The 25,191-nt window shown below is 37.1% G+C and overlaps 1 protein-coding gene across 1 annotated transcript in view; it reads left to right on the forward strand.

The window, feature by feature from the left end:
* Window positions 1–25,191, forward strand: part of LOC126187454 (centrosome-associated protein CEP250-like) — a 537,002-nt gene that overhangs the window by 506,110 nt on the left and 5,701 nt on the right. Inside the window, exons 13-16 of the mRNA XM_049928545.1 lie at window positions 2,639–2,789; window positions 8,760–8,944; window positions 11,010–11,096; window positions 23,869–23,946. Of these exons, the coding sequence (XP_049784502.1) occupies window positions 2,639–2,789; window positions 8,760–8,944; window positions 11,010–11,096; window positions 23,869–23,946 (501 nt within the window). The remainder of the gene's footprint in view (window positions 1–2,638; window positions 2,790–8,759; window positions 8,945–11,009; window positions 11,097–23,868; window positions 23,947–25,191) is intronic.

The raw sequence follows: 25,191 nt of genomic DNA on the forward strand, positions 1-25,191 counted from the left end.
GTATAAATAAGATATATAACAAAATAAAATTCTCACATTTAACCAGTGAAAAGAAAATTAATTATGGCAAAGTACAAAAAAATACACTTGATATAATCAAAACTATGTAGGCCTACTAACTTCCAGAAACATATTCAGTGACATCACTAAACTACATGAAGGCATGTCCAACACACAATATACATCAACAACTTCATGCAAGTTGCTACGTTCGTAAATGCTTTTCTTTGTATTATGATTTTCTTTGGAAAACTGATGAAATAGTATTATTTGTTACTTACAATAAACTGTCAGTCATCATCTTATAACAAGTGGTTACTGACTCCTCACTGACATATTTAGAAATTTTCAGTGTTAAAAGACGCATATGAAAAATTAATCCGATAGAAAGCACTTTTACTGTTAAGTCCATTGACATTGTATTTTTGTTTTTAAAAATAAGGAGAAGGCTGTCTCCTGATATCATCAACAATAAAACTACATTTTCACAATTTTTCATTGTTTTAGATTAGTAAGTATGCCAACAACATTTAATGTTCAAAAGTTAATTATAATTTCAGCTTACTGCCTTAACAAAAAAAACACAAGCAAACAACCATAGCTGAAATCATTTTATGAAAAATACATCAAATCCCATCCCGATTCTTCATAAACCTTTTGTTCCAGTTTCAAACACTCAAGACACCCACTTCTTCTCGTCTCAACAATCCCCTCACCCCCATCAACCCTTCAGTAATCCTGAGTTGATCACTTTAGTTTGTTGTCTGGTGTTGCCCTCCAGTGTTACAAATTGGAATTCATCCAAGAAGACAAAGTAAATATTCCAGAATTTGAACCAAGAAGAGCTGCCAACATAAGTAACTTAGAAGTAAATATCCTCAGAGTAGTGAAGCAACTTAAATCACTTAATAAAAAAAAAGTCTTCTGGTCTAGCCTGTATACTAATTAGGTTCCTTTCAGAATATGCTGATTCAATAACTCCATACTTAACAATCATACACAACTGCTCGCTCACCAAAAGATTCAAACTCAAAGCCTAGAAAGTTGCACAGATCACACCAATACTCAAGAAAAGTAGTAGGAGTAGTCCACTACATTACAGATCCATATCATTATCATCAATATGCAGCAGGATTTTGGAACAGGTATTGTGTTGAAATATTATGAATTATGTCAAAGAGAAGTCTACTGGCACACAGTCAACACGGATTTAGAAAACATCGTTCTTGTGAAACACAGCTAGCTCTTTACTGACATGAAGTATTGAGTACTACTGACAAGGGATTTTATGTTGATTCCATATTTCTAGGTTTCCAGAAGGCTTTTGACACTGTACTTTGTAAGCAGCTTGTAATCAAATTGCGTGCTTATGGAATATTGTCTCAGTTATGTGACTGGATTCGTGATTTCCTGTCAATTCGTTTGATGGACAGTCATCAAGTAAAACAGAAGTGATTTCTGGCATTCCCCAAGGTAGTGTTATAGGCCATCTGCTGTTCCTTATATATATGATTTAGGAGACAATGTGAGCAGCTGTCTTAGGTTGTTTGAAGATGATGTTGTTGTTTATCATCTAGTAAACTCATCAGACAATCAAAACAAATTGCAAAACAATTTAGAAAAGATATCTGAATGGTGCAAAAACTGGCAATTGACCCTCATCCACATGAGTGCTAAAAGAATCCATTCAACTTCGGTTACACGATAAATCAGTCAAATTCAACTAAATAACTGGAAATTACAATTACAAAGAATTTAAATTGGAAAGAACATGTAGATAACGTTGTGCGGCAGGACTGTGTTTTACAGGCAGAACACTTAGAAAATGTAGTATATCTACTAAAGAGGCTGCCTACACTATGCTTGTCTGTCCTCTTTTGGAGTGCTGCTGCATGGTCTGGGATCCTTACCAGATAGAATTAACAGAGTACATCGAGAAAGTTCAAAGAAGAGCAGCACATGTTGTATTGTTCCAAAGTAGGGGAGAGAGTGTCATGGACATGATACACAATTTGGGATGGACACCATTATAACAAAGGCATTTTTGTTGTGGCAGAATCTTGACACAAAATTTGAAGCACCAACTTTCTCCTCCAAATGCAAAAATATTTTGTTGACACCAACCTAAACAGGGAGAGATGATCATCATAATAAAATAAAGGAAATTAGATCTCACACAGACAGATATAGGTGTTCATTTTTTCCGTGCGCTGTTTGAGAGTGGAATAATAGAGAATTATTGTGAAGCTGATTCGATGAACCCTTTGTCAGGCAGTGAAGTGTGATTTTATTATTTTTTTTCTTTTTTTTATGAGTACCCATGTATATGTAGATTTAAATGTAGATGTATGTATTCCATTATAAAACCCATCATCATCATTTGTTTCAATTTGTGTATTCACTATTCCTTACTCACAGTTTAATGACTTCCCAGTACTATCATTCAGCATGATATATAGTATTTGCTTCAACTTGGCATTTTAATAGCTCTTGATTTTTTTGCATTAGATTAGTTTAACTGGGAAGCAATATAACACATTGGATATATATTTCTGTATTCAATGTATTTTCAAATATTTTAGGTACATGTTTAAAGGAAACCAAACAATCTTTTTTTTTTTTTAATTTGTGTTTTCAGGCTACTGTGCGGGATCTGCGAGCAGAGATTCAGATTCAGAAAGACCATGAAAAGGCAACAACTGCAACACTTAACAGACACATTGTGAGTCTTGAGCAAATGCTGAATAATGCTCAGAATCACACGTGTGGAACAGAAGAGCCAGCAGTCAGTAAGTATTCAACTAAGGTGTTCTACCTCTTTATTAGCATACACTTGCTGCAATAACAGACTTAGTTGAGGTGAAAATGTATTTACATAAAGGAAGTCTGATAGATTTTGAGATAACATCTTCCAAGAACGCCTTGTCATTAGTGTATGTGTTATTTGAATTGAAAGTAAATTAAAATTTAGTCACTAAACACTGATATCTGTATGCTTTCTATAACTTAAGGAGAGATGAAGCACACAATAAAAAGACTGCATTTATTTAGCAAAAAATTATGCTCAGACATAGTACTAATAGTAATATGTCATATGTAAGGATAGTGAGCATTTTATTTCGTGGCTAATTTCAGTGTTATTTTTTACAAGCTTTTTTTTATTATTTTCTGCCAATTTTAGTGTTCTTCTCTTTTGCCAATTTTTATATTACTTTCTGATGGCTTATTTGTGAAGAGCCAAATGTTTCATATTTTTGTCCTATTTCATTGTTTTTTAGTGTCACATTAGAAATGAAAATATACCCATCGATTATATTATATTTATTGACATCACAGATTACATTTATTTACATTATTAAAAAGATAAATCATTCATATTAAACCCGTTAAATTTGAACAGATAAAGAAAAAAAATATCTTAGCAACCAAATCCTGTTGATGTCTGCATAAACTGCTGGCAATAAAAATTGCTTCTTTAGTAACTTTTGAAAGGATTTCTATCATTTCAGAATATCGTTCACAGCTGAGACTTGCCATTCTAGCTACACATAACAGACTCTTTGCCATGTAAGCATTTATCGAGTTTGTTGTCATCCCATGACTCAAACAAGAACCTACAGCAGTGAACATAGACTTAATACATGAATCTGTGACCATAATAGTTGTTAGCCTAATTTGCAGGTGCAATCTAGTGTGATATACAGGACATAATATCCTGTCTGAGTCCTGTGATCATTTTTATGTTAATAATTGGCAACCAATGCTGTATAATCACAATAAACTCATGAGATGTTCAATTGACTCTTTTATAAGAAGATGTTATGTGTTTCGGGATTACACCCATCTTCAGACATCTGTTACAAAAAAGTACAAAACATAAATGAACAGCACATTCAACACATCTCAACATTACAGAAAATGAGATTGGATCATAAGAGTTACATACCACAAACTTCAACTCCTTCTTAACCAGCCAGGCGTACAGCCTAGACAACTCAAAGAAAGTGTCCAATAACATATGACTATAACTGCGACACAAGAAGTCGTAAAAGCAGAGTGTATACTGATGCTAAACAAGTCAACTAGCAGCGAAGCACCCTCGGTAGGGGGTGCTGCATGGTCATATGCTACATGTGTTCACATGTAATTTAATAATAATATACTCAGCATGTGACATGTAACAGGGTGTAATTACAACTAGCAACTGGAATGGTACTTCTGTAAATGTTAACACTACAGGATTTAAAAAAAAAATTTTAACCCAAAATTTTTACATTGCCATGCTATACCTATAGCCAGTAGCGGTACTAAGCACAACTCAAACCATATGTCAATATAAAATAAATAATGGGGGAGGGGGGGAGGAGGAGTGTTCCTTCATCAATAAACCTTTCAACCTCCCAAATGTCTGAAAGAACACCACCAAATTAAGTATAACCAGCAGTATCCATCATAAACTAAAACCTTGTAATCAGATCACATACAAAAACGTCTTAGGCACCATCTGTTAAAGCAAATGGCAACCATGTCGGCGGCAGCCATCCACCTATCGAAATATAGCCAAGTAATATTCATGGGCTATGATTGCCCAAATAGAAGCCTTCAAACAACAACCTACACCCCTCTGCCACAAGGAAAAAAGTTTATTCGTGAGAGGAAGAACATTTTCATAAAATCCCGAAACACACATGTTGGGAGGTTGAAAGGTTTATTCATAAAGGAACCCCCCCCCCCCCCCATTAATTATTTTATATTGATATGTGGTTTGAGTTGTGATTAGTGCCACTACTGGCTATAGGTATAGCATGGCAATGTAAAAATTTTGGGTTTAAAATTTTTTTAAAAAAAATCTTTCAGTGTTAATGTGTACGGAAGTACCATTCCAGTTCCTAGTCATAATTACACCCTGTTACATGTTACATGCTGAGTATATTATTATTAAATTACATGTGAACACATGGAGCATATGACCATGCAGCACCCCCTACCGAGGGTGCTTCGCTGTTAGTTGACTGGTTTAGCGTCAGTATACGCTCTGCTTTACGACTTCTTGTGTAGCAGTTATAGTCATATGTTATTGAACACTTTCTTCGAATTGTCAAGGCTATATGCCTGGTTCATTAGGAAGGCGTTGAAGTTTGTGGTACGTAACTCATATGACCCGATCTCATTTTCTGTAATGTTGAGATGTGTTGAATGTGCTGTTCATTTATGTTTTGTACTTTTTTTGTAACAGATGTCTGAAGATGGGTGTAATCCTGAAATGCGTAACACGTTCTAATAAAAGAGTTAATTGAACATCTCATGAGTTTATTGCGATTGTACAGCATTGGTTACCAATTATTAGCAATCCAGTGTGCTTCAGTGTTTCCTTCATCTCTGCCAGACATCAGGCCCAGCATGAAGAGCTGCATCAAACCAGTCTCTGGACTGAAGACCACAACAACAACAACAACAATGCATTAATTAAACTTCATAGTTTTGTAGTACACAATTATAAACATGAAAATCACAAAATCAGCACTTAAAGTGCACAGGCACATAAGTCAACATGGTGCCTGCTTAGTACAGGGCATGTGACTTCATGGAAACATATTTCTGATGGTAAAAATGAGAGGTTTATTTCAATACCTATTCAGTATTTTTTTATATATATTCAGAAAGTTGAAGAGGATACTGAGCCATTGTGAAAACTAACTTCAGCACATGACAAGTACGATCAAGTTCAATTCAAACCGGCACAGATTCTTACCTCGCAGTGTGTGTGTGTGTGTGTGTGTGTGTGTGTGTGTGTGTGTGTGTGTGTGTGTGCGCGTGCGTGCGTCCATGCACACAGAAAGAGAGAGCAGAAAAATCTTCATGGGAAGCTGGGACACCCAAAACTAGCACGTGGAAGGACTCTACTTGTAAGAATATTGGTGTGTGCATTGTTACTGCCTCCTCTCTCTCTCTGCTTCTCTGGCATAAACACAATGATGCTGCTGGCATGGCCATGTGACTGGCTCGCTTTGCTGGTTAAAACTATATTGTGAATTATGTTTGTGATGACAGTGTGATATGTTGCATAGACCATGCCCTAGGTTAGGTTGGAAGGTGATAGATGTCATGGTGATTTATATGTTTGCACAAATAAAATGCCATGTTTTCTTTTTCCACAGCTATGCTTTCATGTTATGAAAATATGTAGTTTAAGCAATATACTGCAATAAAGATTTCTAAAAAATGTGTCACTTTCGTACAATAGGTTATACAAAAGCATTGGGAAATGTCATACTGTTACTGTAATGGATATATTTTGAAGAATAGTATCACATCTATAGTCTGCTCACACTTACTTTAGGATTGATAGCTGCAAAGGAAGTAGTGGGGCGAGTTTCATGAGGAAGGCATGGTATGCATTAAGCCAATACCGTGAGACCTGTAGATGTTGCACTACCCACAGTTTCCATATCTTCACCTCCATCACTAAAACACTTCCCACTGCAGTTTAAAATGGCTTGCTGTCCCTCGTAGTAGCCTGAGATTTTATTTGTTTTCATTTCTTATAGTTGAGGGATTAATAGTTTTCTGTTGTTACTATTGTGTGTTGTGTAATAGTGAGCAGTGTTAGAAGCAAGTTCATCAAACATTAAACAAAGTTCGTTTCTCAGCTGGACCATTGCCATATATCCATTGAGTTACTTTGTCAACAATTGTTATTGATAAAAGCCACAACTACTCTGTTGTTATTGACAAAATACTTACCATGGCAAAAGCAAATGAGGAGATGTTTAGCTTCAGCACCAAAAGGTCAAAGTAAGTGATAAATTTTAAAAAGTGGAGCTTATGAATCTAATATCTCTTCATAAACCAGTAGAACTGATAAGGAAGAAGCTGTCGGGAAGGTCACCTCTGAAGACTGGAAGAAAGCCACCGTAATGCCTCATGGGACAATAATGCTATTTTTAAAAAATTTGATATGGGAAATGATGTGCACTGCAAACATGTATGACTGCACTGAGAGCATTGCCATGTATCAGTTAAGATAATTGGTTCATGCATTACTTGCCTACTCTGTCAACAATTGTTATTGATAAAAACCACAACTGCTCCGTTGTTATTGAGAAAATAACTACCATGGCAAAAGCAAATGAGGATATGCTTAGCTTCAGCACCAAAAGGTCAGAGTAAGTGATAATGTAAAAAGTTGAGCTTATGAATCTAATATCTCTTCATATACCGGTAGAGCTGATAAGGAAGAAACCTTCAGGAAGGTCACCTCTGAAGGCTGGAAGAAAGCCACTGTAGTGCATCATGGGGACAATCACGCTATTTTTTAAAAAATTGATATAGGAAATGATGTACACTGCAAGCATGTATGACTGCAATGAGAGTGATGTTGATAGAGTTTTTTCACTCTCCGCATGATAAGATATGCAGGTGGATTCAGCACAATGTTTGTTATGCAGTTTAAACACTGTACAGCAAAATTCTGATTTGATAAGTTTTGACTATTAATAAGAAGCAGTTATCTGCAACAGAGTCCAAATGAAGTTCATCTCAGGAACTCAGTCTTAATCACATAAAAAGAAATCGCTCTCACTTTTTACATTATAAGTGTTGCTTTACTGAGGTAGAGGTATTTTTCTGTCACAGTTATTATTTCTTCCAAGCTGAGAAGATAAGTTCTCTTGCTTCAATTAATAGACATAACTTTTCTGTTTCATTACAAATAAGTAGAAAGTTCGACCAGAAAATGTAATAACAATTTAATTATAAACTGAGTACACAGTTTCTCTCAGTGAAATGAAATGGGCCAACAAAGAGGCTCTGTCATACAAGTGCAGCATTATGCATCACACTTAATTCAAATTATATCTCAATTCAGTAACAAGAATTTTCCTGCATGTCAAAAATCTGATAACATTTTCAAAAAATGTACTTTCATACACCTTCTGTATATCATTATCAAAATTCTTTCCACAGATAAAACTAAAATGGAAACATAATGTAGTTCTTCCGCAAGACACCGATGCCAGTTCCATCTCTGTACAGTGAATAGTTTACACGTTTGAGCAAGTTGTATGAAATGTAAGATTATGTGTGTGTTCTAAGTGGAAAGTTACAACTCAGTTCTGAACCTCAACATGTTTCTGCCTAAGTGTCAATCCTAAAGAAATTTCAAATAGACTTACAAAGCCATAGTTCTCCAGGTGGGAAATAAATTGTTATGTCGAGATTATACACATTTCTCAGCGCTGAGGGAAAAAAAAAAGCTGATAAATGATTTCCGTATTCAGTATCTATCAGTTACCAATATAGGTAAACTGGCACCCTCGGAGTGACAAGATTTCTACACGAGAATCAGGAGAAACACAAAATTTTTATGACTTTTTGCAAAAACTGATGATTTCGTGTGATGTCAATAAAAAGTGCTGACTTTGCTTTTTTTATTTGTTTATAGCTAATGCAATTTTTCCTGTCCCTAGCCATATGATGTAAACAGTATTGTTTGAAATTACAGAATTATCAGATAAAATATAGAAGATTTTGGTGTATAATGACACACTCTTAGTTCCGGACAAAGTTGTTTTTTGTTAAGGCTGAGTCGTTCTGATAAAGACTCTCTGAACACTGTCCCACATTCTTTATACCAACTGTAATTGCAAGAGGTGTGAAACAATTATATAAAATAATTCAGGGAACAAAATTTTTTATCTGTGTTTCTTGTGTGCTGTGTGCATTTCACTCAGTAACTCATCAAATTATTTCATCTCCAGTATGTAAAAAGCATGAAGATCAGAATATGAAGACACTTGTACAAACTGCATACCAGCAAAAGGAAGAAACTCTTGAGGAACAGACATCTAGAATAATTAATGGCACATTTCCTAATCTTGAGGGACCCATTGATGAATTGACCAAAGTTGTTCGCAGCCTTGACAGCACATTGGAATACATTAAGGTAAGGAATAGTTGATTTCCTTCAGGGAACAAATCTGGAAAAGGAAATGGAAGCATCAGCATTAACTTCTCTTCTATCTTGTTGAAGCACAATGTTTCGTAGTTTAATTGGGTGTTTCTTCTCTAGCTTGAATGATCCTTTCCATCCTCTTGTGTTTTCCCTGTAGATGTACAACTTTGTGTCTTCCAGATTTTCAAACAAAACATCATTAATTACTGGAATATGTAATAGGAAATTATTTAATATTACTTTCTGCCTCATACGGGATTTGTGCAGCCAGATTGACATTTTTATATTTTGAATTTATGGGCAGTGTCTTTACTAGACTATAAGCGAAGATAAGCTGCAGTCAAACCCATTTCAGAAATATTTTTTTCCCATAATTGCTTGAGTCAACTTCACAAAAAAATTCCAGAAGACAACTGCACTTCCTGAAATGTGCTGCACTGCACTATTCCTGAAATGTGAAAACACTGTGTAGTTGGGAATCCTCAAACTATCTTACCATTCATTCAAGCAATATTTGCAATTATGTATCTTTTCTTTATTGAAAATGTCATGTGACTAGGGTCTCCCATTGGGTAGACTGTTCGCCGGGTGCAAGTCTTTCAATTTGACGCCACTTCGGCGACTTGCGCGTCGATGGGGATGAGATGATGATTAGGACAATGCAACACCCAGTCTCTGAGCAGAGAAAATCTCCAACCCACCTGGGAATCGAACCTAAGCCCTTAGGATTGACATTCTGTCACACTGACCACTCAGCTACCAGGGGCAGACTTTTTTCTTTACTGGTGTAGTTTGACTGTAGGGTGCCCTTTTATATTTTTCACAGTGGGCCAACATCATGTCAATTCAACTGTCCCAAGCTATGTTCTGTTGTGCATATATTAATATTTCAGTATTCTCAAACTATAAAGGAAATAAATAAATACAGATATAGAACCATGTCTTGTAATAGAATTTTGATGTTCGAACCAATCTTTGGGTTGAAAACAGCTTTACTTATATTGTACGCAGGGCTGAAATAGAGCTCCTGGTTATTAATTACTTACAAGAAAGGACTAGAACTGGGACACAAGTACTATTGAGAAGGAGCTAACAGTTGGTTATGCATTCTTTGGCAATAGCACTAAATACATTCCAGTAATATCTTTTCAATTTTCTTGCTGTGTTTTTCTTCCACTGAGGAATTTCCAATACTAAAATTTAGAAGGTCTTGGTCATATTCTACCTGAGTCTGTTTTTATGCTACATTTCTTTCAGTTTTGTAATGAGCTTTCCAACACACTATTACCTTCAACCAAAATGGGTTCCAAAAACTTCAGTCAGGTGAAACCCAATTTGCGTGTTTCTCACATGATACCACCTAAATAAAACTGCAAAAATATTCCATTGGATCTTAATAAGATTTCAAATTGGTGCAAAGACTGGTAACTTGCTTTAAATGTTCAGAAATGCAAAATTGTGAAAATCATAAAATGAGAAAACATAGTACCCTATAACTAAAATATCAGCAAGTCCCAACTGGAATCATTGGAATCACTCATACGAGCACCTGGGTGTACCAACTTCACAGTGCTTTGCAGAGTATGGATGTAGATGTAAATTCAGATGACTGCTCAGATATTTTGACTGCTCGTGGGTGATATTTTCTAGAGAAACCATAAAACTAGAGAAAGTATTGTGTCGGTGCAGATATAAGAGCTGTGAAACTGATTTTTCTGTATCGAAATTCCCCAAAAGAGATACTGGTTGAGAGACTTAATGTACACTGCTTTAATGTAAGTTTATACAGTGTTAATCAAGTATGTTGTGTGAACTAATGGAAGGAAAATGGGGGCAGGGGATGTTGTAGTAGGTTTAAGTGCAGCACATTCTTCTCGAGCAATAAGGTTTTCAAAGAAATATCTACTGAAGTGCTGCATCTGAATTTTTGAATGGCTTACTACATAATATCATTTTCATTTTTCCATAAACATATTTCAGAATAATACAAACAAAATAATCTTATCCATTTCACATTTTCAACTGCCTGTAAAACTGCATATTATTTTACTTGCAGGAAATTAAAGAAACAGACGACGACAACATTCCATTGAAGCAAGACAAGAATAATCGCAATTTACAGAAGCCTGAAGTTCCACCGAAGGTAATTTGCAGTATGGGATCTGGATACAATAGTCAATTAAATCCTCTTAGACCCACTGCATTTTCTCTTTTTTTTGCTCTGTTGATGCAGTTCACCACTAATTATAATTGTGGAGTTTAACCCTATGGATAATGTATTCTGATAAATAAATGCTACATGAATTAGCATCATGCCAGTAAACACAGCTGATACAGTAGATTAGGATGAAATAACAACTATAAAGAAAGGATACATTGCTACTTCCCACACAGAGGAGGCACTGAGTCACACAAAGGAACAACAAAAAAGAAAAACAGTTCTAGACATTTATTTGAAGTTGCAGAATCACTCTGACATTTGCAGTGTTAGGTATGATGATATTATCTATTGGTGATACCCGAAAATATGCGCCAAACCAGGACTCAAACTCGGATATCTGCTTGGTGAGAGTGGTTGCCTTAACAACCCCATTGCTTGTGACATTAGTTGAATTCAAGGATTCAGATAGCCAACACCTGAGAAATCCAGGTTCAAGCCCTGGTCCAGCACAATTTTTCGTGTATCACCAGCAGGTAATATCTTCATACCTAACACAGATCATGTCAAAAAGATTCGGCAATTGTGAATAAATTCAAAAATTTAGTAAAGCTGCAAGACCGACACCAATGTCTGTTTCTTCACACATTGTTAAAAATACTAGAAATATTAAAGCTTTTGAACAAAGTCCTTCCTCAGAAGTACGACTATCACTCATTTATACTACAGCTCACATGCTCATGGCTACTGTCTCTGGGTGCTATGGCTTAGCATCATGAGATAGTAGCCATGTGCCTGTGAGTTATTGTTGTGTGAATGAGTAACAGTTCTTCTTCTGAGGAAAGAATTTGCCCAAAAGCTTTTTCTTTTGCATTGTGCCTTTCTATGACTCAACGCTGCCTCTACGTGGTGAGTAGCTGTCTATCCTTTACATATTGCCGACGGTAGTTTCTTTTTTATGAATAAAAAGAATCATAAGGAAGCATATAGAGTATCATGTTAAACAATGGAAAGTCCAGGATGGAGTAACAACAATATTATGGAGAGGATAGATTTCTACTCACCATATATAGGAGATGCTGAGTCTCAGAAAGACACAGTGAAAAAACTGCTATACATTTTAGCTTTTTGGTGAAAGGCCTTTTTCAGAAGTACAAAATGTACACTTTCACACTGGCACAACTCACACACACATGACCACAGAGTCTGGCTGCTGTGGTGCAACTGACTCATATCATAACTGTGCCTGATGGGAACAGAAATCCAGTGCGGGTGGTGGGAGTAAGGTGGAGGTATTGGGCAGGGAAGGCAGGAGGATATCAGAGTGGGGTGTGAGACAGTGTAGTGCTGATCACAGGAGCATGCAGGGGTGTGGTGGGAGGGGACAGGGTATGGCTGCTATGTGCAGTCATGAGGCTTGGGAAAGGGGGGCGGGGGCAGTTAGTGGGAAAGGAGAGAAGTACAGAAGAGGAAAACAACTAGTGGGTGTTTGACAGAACTAAAAGCTGTGTTGTGCCAGAATGGGAACACAGAAGGGCATAAGTAAGTAGAGGACAGGGACCAATGAAGGTCGAGGCCAATGGTATTTATGGGAACGTCGGATATATTACAGGGAGGGTTCCCTCCCGTGCAATTTCGGAAAAGCTGAAGTCGATAAATTGCACAAGGTGTGAAGCAGTCACTGGTGTGAAGCACATTGTGTTGGGCAGCACGTTCTGCAACTAGGTGGTCCATCTGTCTCTTGACCATAGTTTGTCAATGGAAACTCTCCCTGCAATATGTTCCATGTCATCATAACCCCCTGGCCTCACCCTTTGCCAGTCCCTGTCCCCACTTTCCTATCCCCTTCGCTGCTCCCACTCCAGTACAACACAGCCTTGTATTCTGTCTACTCACCCATTAATTCTTCTCTACTTCTCTCCTATTACATTACATCCACCTCCCCGCAAACCTTTCAACTGTATCTAGCAACCCTACCCTGTCCCTGTCCCCAACATGTTCATGCAAGCTCCCACAAGCGATACTACTTCTTCCCCCACCCTTAAATTGCTACCACCCCCCCCCCCCCTCTCTCCTTGCCTGGTGTGTTTCTTCCCTTCGACTCATACCTACACTACTGCTCATTAATTTCAATACACCCTGGTATTTCAGAGTTACAACACAAATCAAATGTTATTTCTCACAAAATATAATTATATTAATTTCCACATATATAATACAATCACAATATTTTACTTTCATCGAAGTATCTTCCTTTGGATTTAATGACTGCCTCACAAACTTGAGGCATGCGATCAGTCAGGTTTTGTAGGTATCGTGAATCTATATGATTCTACAAATCCTTAACAACATTCCAGAGATGTTCCTTGCTGGATATATTAACTTCCCTAATATGTCTGTCCACTTCATCCCAGACTATTTCAATGGGATTACAATTGGGGCTTTGGGATGGTCATACCATATCATTAAGTGCTTTGTGTTTTTCTTTTGATGCAATGTAGTTTGTACAGTATGCCTACCAATGTTTTGGGTCATTATCCTGTTGTAAGGAGAACCCTTTCCCTATTAAGCACAATCCACTTTGTATTGCATGATACTGAAGTATGCGGTGGTACTTCTTCTGATCCATACTTCCTATTATTTTCACAATGTCACCAAATCCATCTCCGGCAAAACATCCCCAAACCATAATAGAACCTCCACCATGTTTAACTGTAGGCAGTACACACTGCTGGGCTACCCTTTCCCCTACAAATTAGCAAACGAATATTCTCCTTCTGGTTCCAGCAGCTCGAACTTCAATTCATTGGTGAATAGCACCTTCATCCACTCTTCCAATGTCCAATTACAATGTTTTCTAGCCCATTCAAGTCTCTTCTGCTTATTTATGGGCCTTAGAAGAGGGTCCTCCTCCCATGAACCATGGACCTTGCCGTTGGTGGGGCGGCTTGCGTGTCTCAGCGATACAGGTAGCCGTACCGTACGTGCAACCACAACGGAGGGGTATTTGTTGAGAGGCCAGACAAACGTTTGGTTCCAGAAGAGGGGCAGCAGCCTTTTCAGTAGTTGCAGGGGCAACAGTCTGGATGATTGGCTGATCTGGCCTTGTAACACTAACCAAAACGGCCTTGCTGTGCTGGTACTGCGAATGCCTGAAAGCAAGGGGAAACTACAGCTGTAATTTTTCCCAAGGGCACGTAGCTTTACTGTATGGTTAAATGATTATGGTGTCCTCTTGGGTAAAATATTCCAAAGGTAAAATAGTCCCCCATTTGGATCTCCGGGCGGGGACTACTCAAGAGGACGTCGTTATCAGGAGAAAGAAAACTGGCATTCTACATATCGAAGCATGGAATGTCAGATCCCTTAATCGGACAGGTAGGTTAGAAAATTTAAAAAGGGGAATGGATAGGTTAAAGTTGGATATAGTGGGAATTAGTGAAGTTCGGTGGCAGGAGGAACAAGACTTTTGGTAGGTGAATACAGGATTATAAATACAAAATCAAATAGGGGTGATGCAGGAGTAGGTTTAATAATGAATAAAAAAAATAGGAGTGTGGGTAAGCTACTACAAAAAGCATAGTGAACACATTATTGTGGCCAAGATAGACATGAAGCCCACACCTACTACAGTAGTACAAGTTTATATGCCAACTAGCTCTGCAGATGAAGAAATTGATGAAATGTATGATGAGATAAAAGAAATTATTCAGATAATGAAGGGAAACGAAAATTTAATAGTCATGGGTGACTGGAAATCAATAGCAGGAAAAGGAAGAGAAGGAAACATAATAGGTGAATATGGATTGGGGGTAAGAAATGAAAGAGGAAGCCGCCTGATAGAATTTTGCACAGAGCATAACTTAATCATAGCTAACACATGGTTCAAGAATCATGAAAGAAGGTTGTATACATGGAAGAAGCCTGGACATACTAGAAGGAATCAGATAGATTATATAATGGTAAGACAGAGATTTAGGAACCAGGTTTTAAATTGTAAGACATTTCCAGGGGCAGATGTGGACTCTGACCACAATCTATTAGTTACGAACTGTAGATTAAAACTAAAGAAACTGAAAAAAGGTGGGAATTTAAGGAGATGGGACCTGCATAAACTGACTAAACCAGAGGTTGTACAGAGTTTCAAAGAGAGCATAAGGGAAAAATTGACAGGAATGGAGGAAAGAAATACAGTAGAAGAAGGATGGGTAGCTTTGAGGGATGAAGTAGTGAAGGCAGCAGAGGATCATGTAGGTAAAAAGACGAGGGCTAGTAGAAATCCTTGGGTAACAGAGGAAATATTGAGTTTAATTGATGAAAGGAGAAGATATAAAAATGCAGTAAATGAAGCAGGCAAAAAGGAATACAAACATCTCAAAAATGAGATCGACAGGAAGTGCAAAATGGCTAAGCAGGGATGGCTAGAGGACAAATGTAAGGATGTAGAGGCTTATCTCACTAGGGGTAAGATAGATACTGTCTACAGGAAAATTAAAGAGACCTTTGGAGAAAAGAGAACCACTTCTATGAATATCAAGAGCTCAGATGGAAACCCAGTTCTAAGCAAAGAGGGGGAAGCAGAAAGGTGGAAGGAGTATATAAAGGGTCTATACAAGTGCGATGTACTTGAGGACTATGTTATGGAAATGGAAGAGGATGTAGATGAAGATGAAATCGGAGATATGATACTGTGTGAAGATTTTGACAGAGCACTGAAAGACCTAAGTCGAAACAAGGCCCTGGGAGTAGACAACATTCTATTACAACTACTGACAGCCTTGAGAGAGCCAATTCTGACAAAACTCTACCATCTGGTGAGTAAGATGTATGAGACAGCTGAAATACCCTCAGACTTCAAGAAGAATATAATAATTCCAATCCCAAAGAAAGCAGGTGTTGACAGATGTGAAAATTACCGAATTATCAGTTTATTAAGTAATGGCTGCAAAATACTAACGCAAATTCTTTACAGACGAATGGAAAAACTGGTAGAAGCAGACCTCAGGGAAGATCAGTTTGGATTCCATAGAAATGTTGGAACACGTGAGGCAATACTAACCCTACGACTTATCTTAGAAAATAGATTAAGGAAAGGCAAACCTATGTTTCTAACATTTGTAGACTTAGTCAAAGCTTTTGAAAATGTTGACTGGAATACTCTCTTTCAAATTACCTCACAGGGAGCGAAAGGATATTTACAATTTGTACAGAATCCAGGTGGCAGTTATAAGAGTCAAGGGGCATGAAAGGGAAGCAGTGGTTGGGAAGGGAGTGAGACAGGGTTGTAGCCTCTCCCCTCTGTTATTCAACCTGTATATTGAGCAAACAGTAAACGAAACAAAAGAAAAATTTGGAGTAGGTGTTAAAATCCATGGAGAAGAAATAAAAACTTTGAGGTTCGCCAATGATATTGTTATTCTGTCAGAGACAGCGAAGGACTTGGAAGAGCAGTTGAACGGAATGGAAAGCGTCTTGAAAGGAGGATATAAGATGAACATCAACAAAAGCAAAACAAGAATAATGGAATGTAGTTGAATTAAGTCGAGTGATGCTGAGGGAATTAGATTAGGAAATGAGACACTTAAAATAGTAAAGGAGTTTTGCTATTTGGGGAGCAAAATAAATGATGATGGTCGAAGTAGAGAGGATATAAAATGTAAACTGGCAACGGCAAGGAAAGCATGTCTGAAGAAGAGAAATTTGTTACATCGAGTATAGATTTAAGTGTCAAGAAGTCATTTTTGAAAGTATCTGTGTGGAGTGTAGCCATGTATGGATGTGAAACATGGAAGATAAATAGTTTGGACAAGAAGAGAACAGAAGCTTTCGAAATGTGGTGCTACAGGAGAATGCTGAATGTTAGTTGGGTAGATTACATAACTAATGAGGAGGTGTTGAATAGAATTGGAGAGAAGAGGAGTTTGTGGTACAAATTGACTAGAAGAAGGGATCGGTTGGTAGGACATGTTCTGAGGCATCAAGGAATCACCAATTTAGTATTGGAGGGCAGCGTGGATGGTAAAAATCATAGAGGGAGACCAAGAGATGAATACACTAAGCAGATTCAGAAGGATGTAGGTTGCAGTAGGTACTGGGAGATGAAGAAGCTTGCACAGGATAGAGTAGCATGGAGAGCTGCATCAAACCAGTCTCAGGACTGAAGACCATAAAAACAAAAGAAGGGGTTTTCTTGCTGTGACACATCCTTTCAAGCTGGCTTCAGTCAGTCCCCTTTTTACTGTTGCAACAGATATCATTGTCGTATTCATTTCTACTAATTCTGTACGAATTTGGGACACTGTTTTGAATCTATTTCTCTTACTGGTAATTCTGATATATTTATAACCACTTTTAGTTGTTTTATAAGGTTTTCCTGGTTGCGGTATATCCTTATTGCTACCTGTTGTCTTCTGGTGGTAAAGGGTGTATTGCACACCCCCTATAGACACACTACACTGTTTCAGAATTTGGCGAATAGATAAACCTGCTTGGCTAAGTGCTACATTTGCAGCGCATGTTTCTATGGATATATTCACTCGTGGAGCCATACTAGCAATGTGCACACTTCAATGTCATGAAGGAACTGACATGCAGGAACCACATGTTAAGTATCGTAGCAAAGCTTGCCCTTCGCTGTGGATTGGATTGGATTGTTTGCGAGAAGAGACCAAACAGCGAGGTCATCGGTCTCATCGTATTTGAGAATGACGGGGAAGGAAGTCGGCCGTGCCCTTTCAAAGGAACCATCCCGGCATTTGCCTGGAGCGATTTAGGGAAACCACGGAAAACCTGAATCAGGATGGCCGGGCGCGGGATTGAACCGTCGTCCTGCAGAATGCGAGTCCAGTGTGCTAACCACTGCGCCACCTCGCTCGGTCCTTCGCTGTGGACATCACAGGTGCACCAAATGCGGCATCTGTCAGCAAATAGGTAAACAATCAGAGAGGTACATAACGTTTATGTACACAATATTGTTTGTTGGATACTATTGTATCTCAATGACCACAAACAAGAATCACGACACGTGTACAACTGTTATACTATTCCTTTGCTCCCTCAACCATACCCATGGAGTCAGACCTTATCTACAGAGAACTAGATGTCATTTATTGGGTGTATTGTAATTAATGAGTGGTAGTGTATATTGAAAGTAATTTGAACGTAGCTGTTACGATAAATCCTCAGTATAGTTTAGCTGTTACGATAAGTCCTCAGTATAGTTTAAAGTTGTGTGTGTGTGTGTGTGTGTGTGTGTGTGTGTGTGTGTGTGTGTGTGTGTCAGGTATACCTGTCAACTATCATGCCAAAAGTTAGCTGTATTTACCGTGTAGTATTATTCACAGCCTTGCATAATTGATCAAATTGTTGTGTTATTAGCTGTTGCTTTGAAGTAGAAGTTTCATGTTATCTATCAGAGTTTTAAGGTAAAAAATATTACAAAATAAAAACCGACTGCCTAGCTTTGATGCAAGAATGAGAACCAGTAACAGAAAAATTCTCTTGTTTGTTGATTGTTGCCCGAGCGACAGTACAAATTTATGAAATGAGCAGTTAAGAGTTCCTGTCAACAAATTGCAGCTCTTGGATTTGGGCATTAGCCATACCTTCAAAACTTGTTATAGGAAAGCCATTATACAGAAGGTATTAAGTGATGGATGCTGGAAAAGATCCATCCTCCTTTAAAGGAACAATTTTAGATGCATTGCACCTTATTGCCAATGCGTGGACAAATGTCAAGGGGTCCACTGACTCTGACTGCTTTTGAAAAGCGGATTCACTGAAGCAGAAAAAGTAAATTGATCTGACATACTAGATCAGCGTAATAATGATGACACCACAACTCTTTTCTCTTCTATGTGGTAAAAGCTGCAGTTGGATCATTCAGTGCAAGATTTCCTACAAGTTGATAGCAATGTTGTCACTGTTGAAAGTATATATGTTGAACATATGGTTGACTTTCATATACAGGGAAATGGTGACAGTGCAGGAAGTGATAGTGATAGTGGTGATGACAGTTGGCTTCCTGCAACAGTGAAGGTAATAAAAAATATATTTCTTGTGTTGGTGTCAATGTTTTCCATTGTGTTTACAACCTGGAAATCCATACCAAAAAAAATGGTGTGTTGTGGCAACAGACTGCTCCATAGCACAGCCCAAAAACTAGGTTAGATAGAAAGTGACAATTTGGTTGTGAGTTGGTGAAGCCCCAATGAATGTAAATGTGAAATATAGGCTGAGAAGACAGACTGCAATGTAACATGCACCGACCTCTACATTTTTGCGTCATATTTAATCCCTTAATGCCTGAATAAATTTCTAGATGAAAGATAAAAAAAAATGTGGCACTTTAGAGGTCCCTTCAACACTCAGGAGAATGCACCACTTGTCAGAAACATTGGTAGCTTCAGGCAGAACCAGCAACTAGCAGTACTGGTACTTGAAAACAGTTAATCTTCTGATTATTAGCACAGCATTGGTATGATGCAAATTTGTAACACTCTTAAGAGGTTAAAGCATTTTGTAAAATTTCACACACCCTTTGTTATAAAATATAAAAGGCTGTATACATTCAGGGTACTGTGTTTGGTACACAAGTATAAATATGAAAACTGCAAAATACAGCACCTTAGCTTCGTAAACATTTAAATGATCACGGCAGTCACTTGGTTTGCTGTTACCTGCCTCTCACTAAAATGTCATCTTTAGTGCAATTTGATGCACTAAAGCATCAAGAAATGTCATGTCAGTGACTAAACATAGTACCAAATGCAGAAAACCTGATAAGTATTTTCATTCCACTATTTATTCATTTACATAGTTTACTCCCACATTGGAGAACTAAAATCAAACATAATATGACAGAGTCTACAATGATTAAGTTTAGGTGTTGGCAATTAGCAGTTCCTTTTTTTTCCCAAAATTTCTTCATTCACTGTGATCTGGCAGCTTGTTCTTCTGCAGATATGACATACTTCTTCTGTTCTGATGGTTTGAATGTCAGCTGTGTATATTTGTTCTTTAGAAGCAGTTTCTCTTCTCTGTGTTGAATTTGGTGTATGGTGATGTTCAATTCATCCATATCACTTGGTACTTCTTTAAACCAGATGTTTTTGGTTTTACTGTTCCAGAAGGAAGACTTGGGTTAAATTTTTGATACTGCCAGAGATTTCTGATTTGTGAAAGGACCAGAATAGGGTGCAGTCAGGCCCCTGGTACCAGTCGAGGAGCTACTTCAATGGGAATTAGGGCTCCAAGGTGTGTACAGTTGACAGTTGCTAGGGATTCTAGTATTTGGTAGGTGAGATATGTGGCCGAAAAATGCAATCCTTCTTTTCTGCATTATATCAACAATGGATTCACTTTCTTATACATTACTGAATTGAGCAAAAGTCTCCACTGCCGATTAACTTGACGTTTTTTACTGATAACTGTTCAGAGTATTCTTCTATCAACTTTCTGCAATTTGTCAGTTGTTGCTTCCACTTTAACGACAGAGGAGTAATGTCGAAATTTAGCATTTAGTGAGAGAGCTCGTTTTTTGTAGGTTGGCCATGTGGTTCTCTGCGCTCACTGTAGTTTTAATGTTCTATTCTCTATTGATGCTCTTTCATTAGCATCCAGGTAATAATCTCACCAAGATATTTAAACTTTTTTTATTGCTTTAATTTTTTGATCATTATGGAGTATGATATGGGATGTGTCAACTGGGAAGCTGAGCATAATTTCTGTTTTCTCAAATGAAATTTTCAGTCCAACCTTTCCCACTAATTGTTCTAGTTGTTCTATCTGAACCTTTGCTTCATCAATATTGTTTGCTAACAGCACCAAATCATCTGCAAATGCAAGGCAGTTAAGTCAAATCTTTCTTCCAATCTTAACAGGTGGTGGGCATATCTTGTTCCATTCACGCATGATTTTTTCCAGCACACAATTGAACAATAACAGAGACAATCCATCGCCTTGTCGAAGGCCAGTATGAGTCTCAAAACATTCAGGGAATTCATTTCTGAACATTACTCTAGCTTTGGTATTACGAAGGGTGACTGCAATGAGGTGGACAAGTTTCTGATGTAAACCAGATTCTTTAAGAATTGACAGTAGATATTCATGATGGATACTACCGTAGGCTTTTTTAAAATCGACAAAGGTGATCACTAGCTTCTTGTTCCTGACACTTTGATATTTCATTACCCATTTGAGACTAATAATTTGATCAGGACAGCTTCATCCTGGACAAAAACCTCCTTGATATTCGCCTAGTTCACCATCAAGCTGTTCACGAATTCTAAAATACAGAACCTTGGAAAAAATTTTATACGTAATGTCCAGCAGGGATATACCCCTACAATTGTTTGGATCTTATCTATCTCCTTTTTTGTGTAGTGGATGCATTATTGCAACATTCCATTCCTCTGGTAACTTCTGAGTATTCCAAATGTCAGTAAGATGTTTGTGTAAGTTCAGAATAGTCTGTAAATTTGCATATTTCCAATAATTTCGAAGTGAGATAATCGCTGCGTTACATCATCAGGATGTGGTGGTAAAACTCTTTCTAAATGTGTTTTGTTTCTCGGATAGGGGTCAAATTCCAAATGACATTCAGGTTCCGCACTATTTAGTAACTGTTTGAAATATTTAGCCAATATCATTGAATTGTCATAAATGTTACGTGCTACCTTTCCATTTGTATCCTTCATTCATATTATGTTCACAAATCATGCATAAACTATGAAGATGCAAGAGGAGTTGCTGCTGTATAACTTTTATAACTTAAAAAGTAATTTCCCACTTTTACATTTTCCCACATTTTACACTATTTTTTTACATTCTCTTGAAAAGTCTAAAAGCTGGGTTTCACTAATATCTTCATTAACCCAAGTAACAATTCAAATACAAGAAAATACCCCACACTTTCACAGAGATATGAAGGATCAAAACAGAAGCACTCAGATTAGAAAGGTTGTAAGACCGTTCAATTTGCACAAACAAAAAGAACAATGACAGAAATAAAAGATTGGTTCAGTAGTGGAATTAAAATTTAGTGTGAAAGAATATCAATGATAAGATCTGCTGATGACATTGCTATACTCAATGAACAGCAGTATAATTACTACAAAATACGGAGTGAGTATAATGACTACAAAATACAGAGTGAGAGTAAATCCAAGAAATGTGAAAGTGATTAGAAGTAGCAGAAATGCGATTAGCAATAAACTTAGCATTAAAACTGTGGTCCACAACGTAGATGAAATGGAGGGATTCTGCTACTTTCGATGTAAAATAATGCATGCCGGACAAAGAGAGGAGGATATAAGAAGCAGACTTGTCTAGCCAATTAGGGCAGTCCTTACTAAAAGGTAGTCTACTTTTATCAAAAATAGTCCTCAATTGGAGGAGGAAACATACTTATGGGGCAGAGAATTGCATGGAAATGAATCATTGACTGGGAGGAAACTGGAAAAGAAGACAACTGAAACATTTGAGTTGCGATGTTACAGAAGAGAGGACTGATAAGATAAAAAATGAGGTGGTTCTCCACAGAATCAGTGAAGAACAGAATATGTGCAAAACACTGTCTAGAAGAAAGAACAAGAGTTTGATCCAGGAGAGGAAACTGTGGTGGGATGCATCAAACCAGTCAGAAGACTGATGACAAGAAGAGTGAACTAAGGGAAACTGTGAAACCTTTACTAACAAATAACTCAAGGAGCATCAATTTTAAACATTAGACAAATAATCTGCAAAAAGCTTCACTGGTCTGACAACTCATAGTAACAAACACTTTGAACTTATGTATCTTTACATAGCAGGTAAGCATTCCATGAAACAACAGAAGAGCAGACAAATGGAGTTGCTTGGAGTATTTGTATCTTCTCCCCTCAATTTATAGTGCTTCAGCCGGTACAAAATCCATTATACTAAGGATGAAATCACTATTTTACTAGCAAATTTAGTGCTTTTACCTTAGGATAGAATGTCAGCTACATATTGAGCTTTCAGAGAAAAATATCAGATGAAAGACAGAGTGTATGACATACTGAGATATGACAAATAAACTTCACTATATTGTACCAAAGGCAATATTGAAAAAAATTAAATAACTGAAATAAAGTGGCTTATCACTAAAAGTCAAGTTACACAGCAAATAATCAGTAATAAATGTGAAACATATGACACACTTTCATAGAAATGTAGTAATATTGTTATATTCCATTCTGGATTTTCCATAGTTTGACTTTCATAGAAATGTAATAAATGGAATGCACTTTTTTATTTAATTTTTCTCCATCATATTCTCAGCTATGAAGCAAGTACAAGGCTAAAGAAAACGTGATTAGTTCAGTGTTAAATTCACAGCTTTCAAATTTCCATATAAGGCTGTCCATTATGTACAGTAAAAGTGAGTGCACAATCAGACCCAGAGGACAACATGACGTTGACGAGCCACCATGTCATGCCATATGGCATCACTTGGATGTGGAACAGAGGTGCATGGTGTTAGAATACCGTTCCCCTAGCAACTGTCAACTGTACACACCTTGGAGCCCTACTTCCCATTGAAATAGCTCCTCGACTGGTACCAGGGGCCTGACTGCGCCCTATTCTGGTTCTTTCACAAATCAGAAATCTCTGACAGTATCAAAAATTGAACCCAAGTCTTCCTTACGGCAGTCAGCTATGGAGATGGACAGTGCCTTATGAAGTATAGAAAATATTTTATTGTTATTAATACACCTTTTTCTATTTTGTTACACAGAAATTCCTATTGGGGAACAATCTGATGTCTACAGCAAAACGAGGCATTGTGTACTGGAATGACATATCTTGTGCAAAGGTAAGCATTTTTGAAAACGCATATTATAAATAATTTGCTAAACACATAAATAAGTGACCCATAAACAACGAAAAATTGAGCTGTCACACAGTATTTTTTCAAAAAAATTTGTTTTCTGAACATGGTAACATATGAACATTATCACTGATGTCTAAAAGTTGAAAACAGCTGCATAGAACTTTTTTTTTTTTATTTTATTTTATTAATCCAGTCCAGTATAAGACCACATGCCCATCTTCAGTAACACACTGTAATTTCTGCATAAATATTCTCTAAAACAATACTACATAATTAAATCATAGCATACATAATTACATATATGTCAGTATATGTCTCATGCTATTAAGAACAAACAGGGCTAACTACACAAATGTCAGCAGAATAATTCATTCCACGTATCAATACTGACAGTATGCTGTGAAGATAGCCATATGGACTGATTCACTCCAATGTAATAAAATTTTAAAAACAAATACTACGCCAGCAATTTCAATTATTAGTCATCAAAAGTGAACTTCTTGAAACATAATAAATACTTCCTTGTCTTAGACCATGTATGAAAACATTCTCATAGTAACAAAACATCTAACTGATAGATTTGTCTTATTTAACATTTTTATTATGCATTATTTGTCACTCATAAATGAAAATAAGAATCTCCCTTAGAATACAAAGATATAAGTCTTTGGAATGCATCATGAAGAACATAATATTGTAAAAATGACTGTGTCTCTGAAAGTAGAATACTCTATGAAATCTGTCATCCAGAACACAGATAATGGGAAAAAATAGTTATACTTGGTTAGAAAGCTGTAGGTTTTGATTTCAGTTGATTTGATTAATACGGGGAGGTAGCCCGCTGTTACATATATCAAAACTTAGTTTCTGTTGCACTTTTGCTCCCTATAATTCTAGTGAACTCAACCAGTACCCTTAAAAAGTATTAGGAGACTCATTGCTAGTTCCTGATTAGACATGATTTCTTCAGGCTCTAATGACATCAATATTTTGCATCTTTTGCCCTCCCCGTGGTCAGTATGAGTCCTAACATGAGTTTAATCTTTTTTCTGTTCAAGTTCAGAATTACGGAACTTATCTTGAAACTTTACTAGTTCCTTATTAGACTTGATTTCTTCAGGCTCTAATGACATCAGTATTCTGTGTCTTTTGCCATGTTTTTGTTTTTGGATTGTTGTCCAATATTCTGCATGTTGCCTTCTGATCCAGCCACAAAGTTTTGATTTT

This window comes from Schistocerca cancellata, chromosome 5, assembly GCF_023864275.1.
Source record: "Schistocerca cancellata isolate TAMUIC-IGC-003103 chromosome 5, iqSchCanc2.1, whole genome shotgun sequence".
Lineage (NCBI taxonomy): Eukaryota > Metazoa > Arthropoda > Insecta > Orthoptera > Acrididae > Schistocerca > Schistocerca cancellata.